The sequence below is a fragment of the Tinamus guttatus genome, unplaced genomic scaffold, assembly GCF_059628265.1.
Source record: "Tinamus guttatus ecotype Peru unplaced genomic scaffold, ASM5962826v1 Tinamus_guttatus_pri_ptg000048l, whole genome shotgun sequence".
Classification (NCBI taxonomy): domain Eukaryota; kingdom Metazoa; phylum Chordata; class Aves; order Tinamiformes; family Tinamidae; genus Tinamus; species Tinamus guttatus.
In genome coordinates this window covers 3,229,337-3,242,456 of record NW_028288582.1, presented here as the reverse complement: position 1 = coordinate 3,242,456, position 13,120 = coordinate 3,229,337, and the positions used below count along the sequence as shown (strand labels likewise).

Sequence of the window (13,120 nt, the reverse complement as noted above, 5' to 3'; positions counted from 1 at the left end):
CCTACAATTCAATATTTTTCCCCAAAGTTAAAGGAACGATAATAGCAAAAAACAGTCTGATCAAATATATATTGATTCCATTTTCCCTTTGTAAATCTCCCAAGAGATGCATCTGTTCCTTCTATTTAGTTTGGATACTAATACACTCAGAATAAAATTTCAAAATATACAACGAAAACAGATGCAAAACCTATTCACACACAATCTTTTACCTACTTTTTAAACAAAAATCTTGATAAAACAAGACAAAAACCATGGATGCTCACCTTGCCTTTTGATGAGTGGGCGTGCGCATTTCTGTTCAAAAGTGCTTTTTATCTCGGAGCAAGAATGTGCTTCATGTGATAAAGGGGTTGCTATAGTGATCAATGATTTGTATTTAAACATGAGTATACACTGTACTAGGGAAAGATTTTCAGTTAATAGCCAGAAGGTGAATTAAGGCCTGTCACTAGCAGTCTGAGTCACCCTCCTCCTCAAACATTTATCTTCTTTTGCATTTCAAGTAACACGTCTTTCAACATAGCAATCTCATAGTTTAGAGCACAGAAAATGAGTCGTAATAGGGATTCTGATAGAGTAACCCTGAGAAGTACCTAAAGTAGCCCTTGTCTCAAATGAGACGCTGGACAAGCACTGAAATCCACACCTCCCTCCTGTTAATCTATTTTTAGTTGTTCTCATTCACCTCCCCTTAAGTGCAAAGCTCCATCTCTTCACATTTACAGGAATACTCATGGGATTGTGCACGTGAATACAAGAGTCAGCGTGTGCACATTATGCAGAAGATCTGCTGTACACCTTGCAGAAGTGATGCCAGAGAGACAGCAATCACCTCTACTGGGCAGCGCACAAAATGACTTGGTTGCCCATAAAAGTGTCTTTCTGTATGAACATCAGGCTTCAAAGACAGAAATGCAAGGCAGGCCAGGCTGCCTGGAGAGAGCGTGAAGTTATGCAAATGTAAGTGATGCTGTGTAGCTGTCAAGTTATTCTTGTCTGGTTGCTGAAATAATATTTAAGAAGGATATGTAATGGGATTATACTTGATTCATGTCTCCCTCCACTGTTCATCGCTCCCGACTTTCATCTGTGCAATTGCTATTGAGGAGACAGAAGCAAGGCACACTGGAGAATTGCTGCTGAAGCAGGGAGGGAACTGCTCACAGCATAACTTTGCTTTCATCTACACGTCCGGGCTGCAGAACGAGAACTTCTGTACATCAGGGTAAAGCCATGGGTACAGGGAGCCAAGAGGCACCTCCGTGTCCCAGCAGAGTTGAGCATCTCCTCTTCTCACAGAGCACAGAGCAGACTGAAGGCCAGGTCTTTGACATGCTAGCTAGGAAGGATCTGCATTTCAGGAAATCTTCTGTTGTACTACAAGAGCTATGGACGCACCCACCTCAGAGACAACTGCACATATGTGAAAAGGGGAGCAAAAAAGAAACATTAAACTCCATGGCAGTGACCCTTCCTTGGGCAAACAATAATGAAAATCCAGTTGCCATGGGTTGGCCCTTTCAGGGAGAACTGAGCTACTGGGAACCCGCTGCTGCTCAGGCTTCAGCACACAGCGTTTACACTTGGTCTTCTCTCTACTGGAACCATCGCCAGAATTCCCGTTGTCTTTCTGAGCTCAGCTGGGGCTGAAAATGCTTTGTGAATTAACTAGCTCTTCAGACAAACTTGTTGCCACGGGAAGCGTGGGGTTTGGATGCTTCCATCTGATTTTATTTCCTTCCCTTTTCCTAGCAGTGTTGCTGTTACGTCATGCCAAGTATACTGATGGATACTGTATGTCTAACCCAGTCGTTTAGGATAGAGCCGATATCTATTTCACAAGGTAAAATGTGTCTGTTTCTGCTGCAGACACCTGGGAGAGTAGCTAATTATGGACTGGGCTTGAAATGGTACTTGCAGTTCCACTGCAGGGGCATAAAATTGCCATTTTTGTCTCTGAAGAGAGGTCTTTTGAATGGAGCATAATAGCACATGGACATTTCTGGCATGTCAGAACATTTAGTTCCCACAATAAAAAGTCTTTCATTAAACCACACAATACCTTTGGATGAGAAGCTACTTATAGTAGATAAACTGGGATTTGGGCAGACCTGCCCCCTGCAAAAACCATTGTTGGCATTTTTAAATTGCACGTGGCAGGAGCAAAATGAGGGATATACTCTGAAGACGCACAAGGGGAGGACACTTGGGATTTTGCAGCAGGCATGTGCCATGTCAACTGGACACAGGGAAGGAGAAAGGAGCCTCAGGTAGGTCAAGAAACAGCATGTCAGGGAAAAACAGCAGAGAGGTAAGGATGGCCACTGCACAGCGTTTCAGTGTGTCCTGGAGCATCGCTGGGGACTGGTTTGTACAGCAACACAAAATGCTGTTCAAAATGTCCCCTAGGGCTGGCTCGTACGTGCTAAGGAGTTGCTTGCCATCTACTTACTTGGCTCAGGGCAACATGCTCTGAGGAAAGGAGCATTTCCATCAAACCCTGCAGCTCAGGGTATGGAGGTAATCATTTCTGCAGCAGATGAGTGGTCTCTTGTGACTCAGGAAGATGTGACCTTTGTGCCGTTCTTTCAATATATCTGCTGCAGGCTGATATTTTTCTTCAGAAATTAAATCTTGTGGTAAGATAATAATGAAATTGGACATATCACACAGAAAGAGTAGGATGGAAAAAGGGGATGCTAAATCATCAGACACTTATGGCATCTTAAAATCTGTAATGGTTTCCTGAGGCTTCAAAACAAAAGCACAGAACTAACTCATGGAGGACAGAGGTGCTCCAACCTCAGACCCATCCCCACAACCCCATCCTCCTTCAAAAATACGCAGGAACAGAACAAGAGGAATGGGTACAAATGAAAACACAGAAAGTTCCATCTCCATATGAGGAAGAACTTCTTTCCTGTGAGGGTGCCAGAGCCCTGGCACAGGCTGCCCAGAGAGGCTGCAGAGTCTCCTTCTCTGGAGATCTTCCAACTCCCCTGGATGCCACCCTGTGCCCCGTGCTCTGGGTGTCCCTGCTGGAGCAGACGGTTGGACTAGATGATCTCTAGAGGTCCCTTCCAACCTCAGCCATTCTGAGATTCTGTGTCAAAGGAGACCAGAGCGATGGCCACTTGGCTAAGTCATAGACATCCCCCACCACCAGTTGCCTCCAGCTTTCCAGACGCTTCCCGTTATCTGAGCCATAGAAACTACCCAGAAAAAGAGGCACAGATGTGACCCAGCGATCCCACGGTACCTCCCTGGCTGCACAGCCTGGCCCGTGCCCTGCAGGGCATCCCGGGATGTTTGTTGGTAACTGAGAGCAAACGCTGTCAGGCAGCAAACGGCTCCGATTCAGAGCAGAGATTGCAGTCAGAAATCACAGGATAAAACAGCTTCATCACTATTAAGAGGCAAAAGCATAAGGAAAAGAGTGAACAGAGGTGTGTGCACTCATGCACAGGAGTACCATTATCTCACGCTGTGCAGTTCATTTTTTCGCTTCATTTCTTCCCTAATATTTTGAGCTCCAGTATCTCCATCCCCATTACTCTTCCCCTCAGAAAAGGGCTCATGTGTGCAACACGGAACAACTCAGCGTACCTCAGCGCTCCACGCCGACGAGCTGTCGGTAGCATCATTTCCTTGCAGGCCCTGGTTGGGGAACGCCGCGGCCGTTTCCATGCGCGCTTCCGCGGCCGGCCGGCTAACGCCACCGGGAAGGCTGGACTCCATCCCGCGTCCTCCGCGCTGCCCGGAGCCCCTGCTCTCTGTCGCTGCGCTTGAATCAGCGGATGCACGGTCATCTTCGCGATACGACAGGTTGTCTTGGCAACTCAGTTGGCTTAATCCATCCAAATCTAATAATTTTCAGCAAGAAAATAATTTCAGAGGGATTAGAAGGAATTCTTGCTCTCCTCCCTCCCCAAATGTTTCTTTCTCCTTTTTACCCTCTTACCTAGTGTATGACAGGCAGATTGCTACTTATGAGCTCTCCAGCCCTGGACTTGTGAATAACCTCGTGTACAAACCAACATTTGAATGGAATAGACATGACTGTCTCTCACTTTCCACGTCCTGAACAGCAAAACTATCTGTTTTTACTTGAAAAAAAAAATCAAGGAGTGTTGGGGATGTTCAAAGCGTCTTGGAGCTACTTTGCGGTCCCAAAGCACTCACTTCCATGAAAGCACAGATCAGAAAAAGTACAGAAAAGCACAGCATATATAGGCCTGATGTCTTCCTTTTATCCAGGAGGAGGAGGAGAAAAGGGCAGGAACATTCTGCCAACACTTTACGAAGAGAAGAAAAGAGAGACCTTGTGACGTCTAATGAATCTGATGACAGATGTTGCTTTAGGCACAGAAAGAACCCAACTCTGCCTCCAGCACTTTCAAGCAAGCAAGGAGAGCTATTAAATAAGTTGTGCTCCCAGGCAGCTGGTGAAAGTAATGATATTAGAATGGTTTCCTTCACTTGGGGATTGAAAAGTTTGCTCTCAACAAGGATATTGTTATAAAACATTCTGTTTTAAAAATTCGGCTACCAATCCAAAACTTAAAAAACCACAACAATGAAAACAAAGACAAACAAAAAAGACTGCATTTAACAGAAAGCAATTAGTTTGTTAAGCAAACACAGTGTTTCTCATTCATATCTGATCAGTAAAAATAATGAAAGGGGTTGCAATATGGAATCACATAAACGGTACTTGGGTATCATTTGACAAGATGGGCAGAAGTCTCTGCTTCTCTCCCTTTAATTCAATTTATATGTTTTTAAGTTCAGCGATGAAGAGAAGCACCAGCAGCCTGCGCCTCTTTCCTCCTCCTGGGAAGGGTCTCACTGCCCAGTAAAATGCCTCAACGATGGGACCTTCAAGAGAAAAATCTGAGACACCTCACAGCGTTATAATTCTGGTGCTCTTCGGAGACACAGCAGACGGTCCTTCAGAAAATGAGAATCTGAATTTGGATTTCTCAGTTTCCAGGTGAGTGCTCTTCTCAGGTTTATAATGTAAAAATCCACCTCTTTCACCTTGCATTTGGTAGACCCAACTCTGAAACTGAGAGCCCCCATTCTGCCCTGCTGCCCTGAGCTGAAACTCTTGAGCTAAGGTAGAAAGTAAGTTGATTTTTGCTGTTGCCAGCAACTCTACAGAGTCAGAAAAGAGAAACAAGTAAATATAAGAGCACAAGCAAGAAATAAAATAACGGAACATCCAAGTATACAAATTTATGGAGACTGAATGGGTACAGGCTCTCCTTAAGGCATTTAATTAGCAAGGCAATATCTAATATACATTTTAAACAGTGGGTCATCCATCAAAGCACACACCACACAGCAGGCTTTCCGAATAAAAAGCTACCGTAGTAAGAAATTATCCTCATGCAATTGTCTTGTGGTTTTGACTCCTGCTGGGATAATATCTAGATCAATAAGACAGGAATTTTCAAAAACTGCATTAAAGCCATAACAGGCTATTCATAACGGGAAAACTCCAGAATTATATTAATAGAGCAAGCCATTTCCCTAAGACTCAGACACAAAATGAATGTGTTCGGAAAGCAAATATGATATATAGGGAAAGGAACGGAAAAAGTGATTCACCAAAACCATTTAGTAAAACAGTCCTTTTTCTTTAAATTTAAGGCAGTTTGGTAAGTGATAATCACTTATAAATGCGCCCATTAGAGAATCATTACAGGTAATGGCTCAACTACACAAAGACAACTATACCTCTCCAATTACATCCATTCTAGCACTACAGTCACAAAAAAAAAAAAAAAGAAGAAAAAAAGGAAAAGAAAAAAAAAAAACAGTCAAACCAGAAGTGCTTCATGAAAGGGAAAAGGTCATAGCATTAAAAGCCTATAATTTACCTGAGAGCGCTTAAGGAAGAAAATGTCAACTGTCTTATGAATAACTGACGTGAATAAACAGCACAGTATCAGGCATATGCAGAAACAGCATTATCTAAATATCTGAACTGTAATTAGCCAGGAGACCCACAGAGCAGTAGCAGCCAAGTCGAGACTTAAGGACAGAAAGCACCACAGACTACGTACGAGAGTGTTTTTACATTCTGCACCCCGCAATGTTGTTTTTGCTATGTCACACCAGCAGGCAATGGGAACACTGAAGATAAATCAGGAAAGCCTGTTTTCCAGATTGATGAATTGCTAGGAAGAAACTACAACTTCTGTAAGGTGAAAGGATGAATCTCATTTGCAACATGAGGGAACAGACTCCTCACAGGTCCTGGGCTAATGAAGCATCTCTCCAAGACAGGGGGAAACTTTCAGCACATTCAACATTGAAAATTAGGCTGGAAAATACCCCTCTCTCACACTGGCAGGTAAATGGTTAACCCAAATTACCTCTCTTTTTCAGTGATGAACACTCTCTCTCTTTAAAGCATTACTAGGTGCTAAAGAAACCAATAGAGAGGCCTCATCAATTCTTTGGAGGCATCACAAAGTCAAAAGATGAAGCCAGGTACCTCCAGCTACATTAACACTGCACTGTTCATTGAGCAGCAAGAAACACTCAGAGGTTTCTTGCTTAACACAAGAAACCTGCGCTGACTGGGGGGTGTCTGCTCTGACGACTGCAGAGAACCAAAGTGCTTTAACAAGAACGTGATTTTCCAAAAGGAAGGAAAACTGATTCCTACCTCCTGACTCCACATCAATACATACGTGGAAAGTTAAGAGCTTACTTCAACACCTCTTCAAGGCAGTTTTCTATACCTCTTCAATTCCTCTTTCAAGGAGGAAGGATTTCCAGATGGATGAGGATACTTCTTGACATGAAATCCTACTAGCTCCCAGCAAGTCCCTCGTCCCAAAAGCCAGGAAAAGCAGCAGACACACGGAGTAGTGGAAATGAGGGATGTTAGCCCTCATATAGCAGTAACTCTCTTGCTTTGCCTTGCTATAGGTCTGGTTTCAAAGCACTCTTCAGCGCTCTGGCACCAGCTGCTCCCTGACACACAACCAAACAAGCCAAGCAGCGGGCAGTGAGCAGTGCTCCTGCTCCTGGTTATTTTGTGATTAGCCCAGTAAAAAGTGCTACGGAAACTTCCCCAAAGAGCCTCCTAAGAGCAAAATCATTATCTAATTACAATAAATCTAAACAAAAATGGCTTGTAAATTTTAGGGGTTAAAGAGAAAAAGGATCTTAAATTTTAAGTGACATCATGCAATCAGGCCAAGATTGTTTAATTTACCACACGCTGTGTAATAGCACGAGAAGACTCCATGTTTCCAGAACTGAAATAGGCTCTTTATTAGCTGGGTGATTTGCAGACAGGCTGTGGCAGAGCTGCCACCCCAGCCACTCAGCTCCCCAGAGCATCCTCCGAGCGCTTCCTTCCTGCAACGTGAACTCCTCTTTCCAGCCTCTACGCAGGGTACTACAAAGATTTTTTCCATGAGTGAAAAGTTAAAGCTGAATGAATCTAAAGTGCAGATTGCCATGACATGGATACCAGAAACAGAGTGCCAACAAAAGTCCTGTGCACGATGATGATGTGAGGAGACTTTGCAGTATGTCAAGGCTGAAGGAGGAAGCAGACATTAAGGGCCCTCTGAGATGCTCAGTTTGCCATATCCCTAAGTTGGTTGTAGACGACTTTTCTCCAAAGAAAACAAACTACCAGCTATATGATAAAATATCTGTTAGGGGAGGACAAGTCCATAAGAGTTCAGGCAGAGTCAGATGTTGGTGAAAGTGCGTTGATCTCAGTCCAGGCTCAGCACTTCCAGAAGATCCTTCAACACCCCATCCAGAAGTCCTGAGGGATCTGCTCAGGTGAAGCAGTGTTTGAGGCACTATCAGGGGATCAATCCCAGCTTTGGACACATGAACCTTTCTGCTTTCCTGATCATTGCACCTGCCAGGGACTGGACTGAGTTCTCATATATGTGAAATTCTCCGACCAGTAACTGGGGGCTGGCAAGATGTGGGGTTTGTTTGGGAATTATCCACTGTGCTTTTTGATCATACAGAAATCCTCTATCAGCTGTTGTGAGTAGGTGCAACCATCATAGTACACCTGCCAACAGCAGTTCAATGCTCCTCAGAGACCCCTTTGGGTTTGAAGGGCATCTGACATGCCTACAGATTTGCTTTTATGGACATATTTGTAATGAAGGGTCTAACCTTGAGCCCAATGAAGCCAATGGTGCAGAGAACCAAATACCTTCAGTGAAAGCAGGCTTCAACTTCTGGTTTCATCTAGTTTCTGAATAGCTAATGTTATATCAATGTTACCTCTGAAATAAAAAGTAAAAGCAACTCTGCACCATGCTGTGACAGAAGAACAGTTCAACAGAGAGCTGTAACTCAAAATGATCACATTAATAAAAGAGAGCATTAAAATCAAACAACCGTATTTCAAAATTAAAACATTTTATGGAACAAAAAACAAAGGGCACTTTCATGATTCTTCCCTAATGAATTTCTCTAGATTTTAGAATCCGTTCGGGCCAATTTTCTAAGTAGCTACTTTTTTAAAAGCATTTCATCTTTGTTTGTATAAAAGAGTCATTACATTAGTCTATAGAAGATCATAAAATTCTTCCCTTCTGTGCCATAAATTTTTAGTTTCTGTCATTGCCTGACATTTGGCATATGTGCTGGTAAATGATACAGCATAATTCATTCACTGTTCACCTTGTGTTTGCAAAGCTGCTATAAAAGGAGACATTCAGCTTTTGCTAAAAGGCCTGCTAAAGAAATGAAGTAATATCATTTAAAACTACCAGAACCAAGTCCTGCAGTCTTATTCTGGCAAAATTGCCAATAAAATCCATGAAAAACCCTGTGAATTAGAAGCCAAAATTTGAAATCAATGGACAGTTCATGGAATGACCTCCATGGACTTCAGCAGAGCTTGGATCCAGACTCTCCCTCCACAAGTATTTTAGAAATTAGCTGCAGGTAATGAATTCGGAAACCAAATATTTCAAGAGCTAAAACAAGATTCAGGACTTGTTCTCCATAACAAAGGATCCCTTTCCAGGTGGAGGGCAACAGCACTTAATGAAGCGAGCTTCATCAATCTTAGGTTTTTGTAAGCAATACCTTCACATTCGGATGCCTCTGTACTGTACTCCCCATGGCTGGAGGGCAAGTGGCTGAGTTTGGCTCTACGTTCCGAGGCCACTTGTACAGATTTCTGTGGAGGTGACATAGAGATGCCAAAGTGCTTGATCACCTCATCGTCGCTCTCGGAGGGTGTTGTCAATTCTTCATCCTCCCCGTAACTGTTTACTGGGAGAAAAACACAACCAGGCTTTAGACAACCCTGGCTGAGAAGGTAGGTCACCCTTGCAGCTTTCCCAGGGAACTTTGGGGAAGAAAACATGAGAACTGGGAAAAAACAGAAAACAAAGGTGAGGATCACCGGTTTCTTCAAACCTCTGGAAGGCCTGTGGATGTCATGTGGCATCAGCAACAGCTCCATATTATCAAACCTTGCCCAATTCTGCATATCAACTTTTCAGAGATTTTTAGAGAGTGGAAAACCACAAAATAAGACAATGCATACTTAGAAAACCATTTATAAAATGACTACCATATGCCAAGACAAAGCCAAGCAAAGGACGGAGCAAGAGGGTTGTCAGCACCTAAGGAAACTGTCCCCAGCAGAAGGTGACTTCTTCTGCATTGCCATGCTGGTGGACTTGGCACTCGGGTCTCCCTTGGCACAGTTTAACAGTAACCACGTTGTTCCTTCTTAAAAATAGTGATTTCAGATGGAAGAGAGAGATAAATGCTTCCACACTGATAAAAAAGACAAAGATTTTTTAGAGATTAGTTTGTAATGGTCAGTGACTGGCTATCATAAAAATTGATTACTTTTACACAAGCTATAAAAATAAAAGGTTTAAAAATATTTTAAATAAAAATTATTTCAGGCTATAACCACCCAATGGCCTATATGTGCTCCAATCTATTCAAACAATCAAAACACATAAAACCAAAAACACATAAAACCAAATCCTTTTCAGCCAACTGTGTTGTCAATTCACTACCTGCAGCCCATGCAACATCCACAGAATTAATTTAAATGGTCAGCAAACGCTATCAGTTTTACTTATATGTATATGTACTCTAGGCATGTAAGATAGAAAATAAAAATTATTCCAGTTTATACAAACTTTTCACTCAAACAGCTTGCCAAAAATCCTAAGTAAAACATCATCTTTGGTAAATGAGACATGTCTTTCACCATTTTCTAAAAACAATCTGCAACATTAATATCCTGCATGCATGTACATGAGGCTGTATATGTAAATAAACATGCAGTAACACAGTATGGAAATGTGGTTATAAAAAGAGATATCCCAAGAGCTCTGTGTCTCCGGACTCCTGGGAATGCTTATGGACAAATGCTGCCGGGACAACCTGTAACGAAGAGCAGGGCCCTTTTTCGGGGCAGTCAGTATGGGAGGTCTGTTTCACAACTGCCAAAAATTCAGGTCATAACTGAAAGTTAAAGGAACTGTTTGGAAAAATTCCAGCCAATTTGCTGTCTTCTGGGAAGCAGGGGTTCGTCTGGAGCTTTTTTAGCATGGCAGCCATGTGGAGAGCCGGCACCAGAACGGCTCTGGGGCTGTGCAGCTGCTCCTGAGATGCACCAAGTTGAACGTACACCAAGAATGAACCAAGGACCTCCTTGACTAAAAGTGTGAGGAAAAAGGCCAAGCGTTGCAGCTCCTACAGCTATTTCCAAACCCACCTGCTCTATGGCACATAGATAGAGCAGGCCGTGCAGCCTGTGCTCCCCCAGCATCAGTTTCCCTTTGAATCTCTGAGTGCATGTGAAAATCTCACCATTTTTTTGGCCAGCTCACTGAGAAATACCTCATTAGACTCATTTAAAAGTAAGTGGCGCAGGAGAGCTGACAGATACCAGTGCCAGCTCTGCTTGCATTACTACCACGGGGACTCTTTTGTACATTAAACGTAGCAAACACCTAAAATTAGTAATTCAATGACAGCCTTTAAACAGAGATGGGGTTACTGCTGCTTTGTTCTCCATTTCTGTGGTGCTTAGAAGCATTTTTACATGTAAGATTACATCGATTCACATTGAACCAAAGTCTAAACCACATTACGTCTCTGTCCCATCTATTGAATTCATCTCCCGAAAGTTGCCCGGGTGAAGGGGAAGAGCTGGACGCGGTTATTCTGGCCTCTTGACTTTGAGTTCAACTTTGCAAGTCCCCAGAGCGTGACAGCATCACTAGTTACGACACGGGATGCTATTTCCTACCCGCATTTGGAAACACGCCGGCTAATTAAACAGCAGCACCAGGGAATGTGCAGGAACGCTCCATGCGCCCGAACCTCCTTCCGAGGAGCAGACAGCTCCACATCAAGCTAATATCTCTGTGTTAACACAACTAACTTCACCCAGGGGAGTGAAAAAACGCTCACCATTCAAATATACAAGTGTCCTGATTAGAAAAGGACAAGAGGGAAACATTTCCCACATCACCATGGAAACTTAAATAAAGGAGCCGTAATTACAATCTAAATTCTGGAAAGATAATGAATACATCTTGAGATCTGCAGATGTTGTGTAGAATATACATATTTCTAGCAACTTCAACTCAATTACTTGTACGCGGCATCTGTTTTGCAAATCAACTTCCTACCGATCAGAGGGGCACGTGGGATTTTTCTTCCCTCTCCCAGGGGAAGAAGAAGGGTGACCTCATTTTATGGCAAGATATTTAAAAACTACCACTATTTATAAGGAAGTCTCAAAAACCAAAATAAGGTTAGTCTGCAGGCATCCAAAGACACTTAGCGAAAATGTATGAAATAAATAATTTAATAATGTGCTTCAGCAGTACTAACTATACGGAATAAGTTATCATTTACTCAAAGCTTATAAAAAATATCTAATTAAATCATACTGTGCAGTGTAATATACAGATGTACTGCATGCATCCTGCCTGCTGCATGCTAAAAAAATGGTCATTTTAGCCCAGTAATAAAAAGTTAGCAAATGCCAAACTTCTGCTTTCCTAATTCTCCCCTCATGTATCCAGGTTCTTGCTAAGGACTTTGATTCTTCTTAAGTCAGCGCGAGGACCTCTCACTGACTTCATTGAAACCTTCACTGGTTTCGATGGGAGGACGATCAGGCTGTGAAAGAAGCAGAAGTTTTACACACTCACACACACATAAAAAGTGTATTTGATCATATAACCAACACTCCTCAGAAAGGAGGAGCATTTTCTGAAGGGAATGGAAGGAGACGCAGGTGGTGCTGCTGCTCCCAATCCTGCCTCTGATCTGCACAGGGTCTCCAGCCTGGAGTCGTCTTCCCACTGCCTGCCAAGCACTGGAGCGGGCAGGAAGCCCCAGGTAACCCAGCTCCCTGATCCATGGGTTCCACCAGGAAAGAGAGCGCCCAGGGCTTTATGCTCAAAACTATTTGGAGGTACAAACTGATGACCAAAAAGTCTCCTTTTTAGAACAAAAGAGCAAAATCCAAGCTACCCACCTAGAAAAATAAAGTCCAATTCTGCAAGCTGCTGTGCAAATATTTAGGGAACTGCCCACAAAAAACAGCATGAAAATTCGTACTGATGAATTTGGATTTTTAAAATAGGCACATAGGGTTCAGATTCAAATTGGCTTTCATTTTGCTACCTATGGTTCTTCCAAAGGACAGGACAGCCAATAACTTTTGCAGAAGCAAAATCCTCTCTAATTTTCCCCATCACCTACTTTACATTTTGCATGTGGATTAAGCATGAGTCAGGCATCATTTATGCCCATGGGTTGTATTAGCAGAGCCTCAAGATAGGCAGAGAAGGCGAATAAAAGAGATTACACTGTAGGAGACACTGCTAAGCCAGGAAAATCCCTGGTGTGGACACAGTCATACCCGTGAATCAGCCCACAGCCTTTTGCCAGGTTAGGTTGGGTTGCCTGAGGAAACTGCAGCTGCACGGGCAGAAAAGCACCTTCCAGCAGCAGATCCAGTGCCCAGGCTGGGTGCTCGGTGGGCACCGGAGCCGCTGCCCATGCTCTGCAGTGCAGGAGCACGGATGCTCACGGACCACAAAACTGCACGGATCGCTGC

At 43.2% G+C, this 13,120-nt stretch overlaps 1 protein-coding gene across 1 annotated transcript in view; it reads right to left on the bottom strand.

Annotated features, from left to right (window-relative positions):
- Positions 1 to 13,120, bottom strand: part of SYT16 (synaptotagmin 16) — a 35,945-nt gene that overhangs the window by 13,767 nt on the left and 9,058 nt on the right. The window contains exons 3-4 of the mRNA XM_088539551.1: positions 9,097 to 9,285; positions 3,610 to 3,866 (exon numbers count right to left, since the gene is read on the bottom strand). Coding sequence (XP_088395677.1) covers positions 3,610 to 3,866; positions 9,097 to 9,285 — 446 coding nt within the window. The remainder of the gene's footprint in view (positions 1 to 3,609; positions 3,867 to 9,096; positions 9,286 to 13,120) is intronic.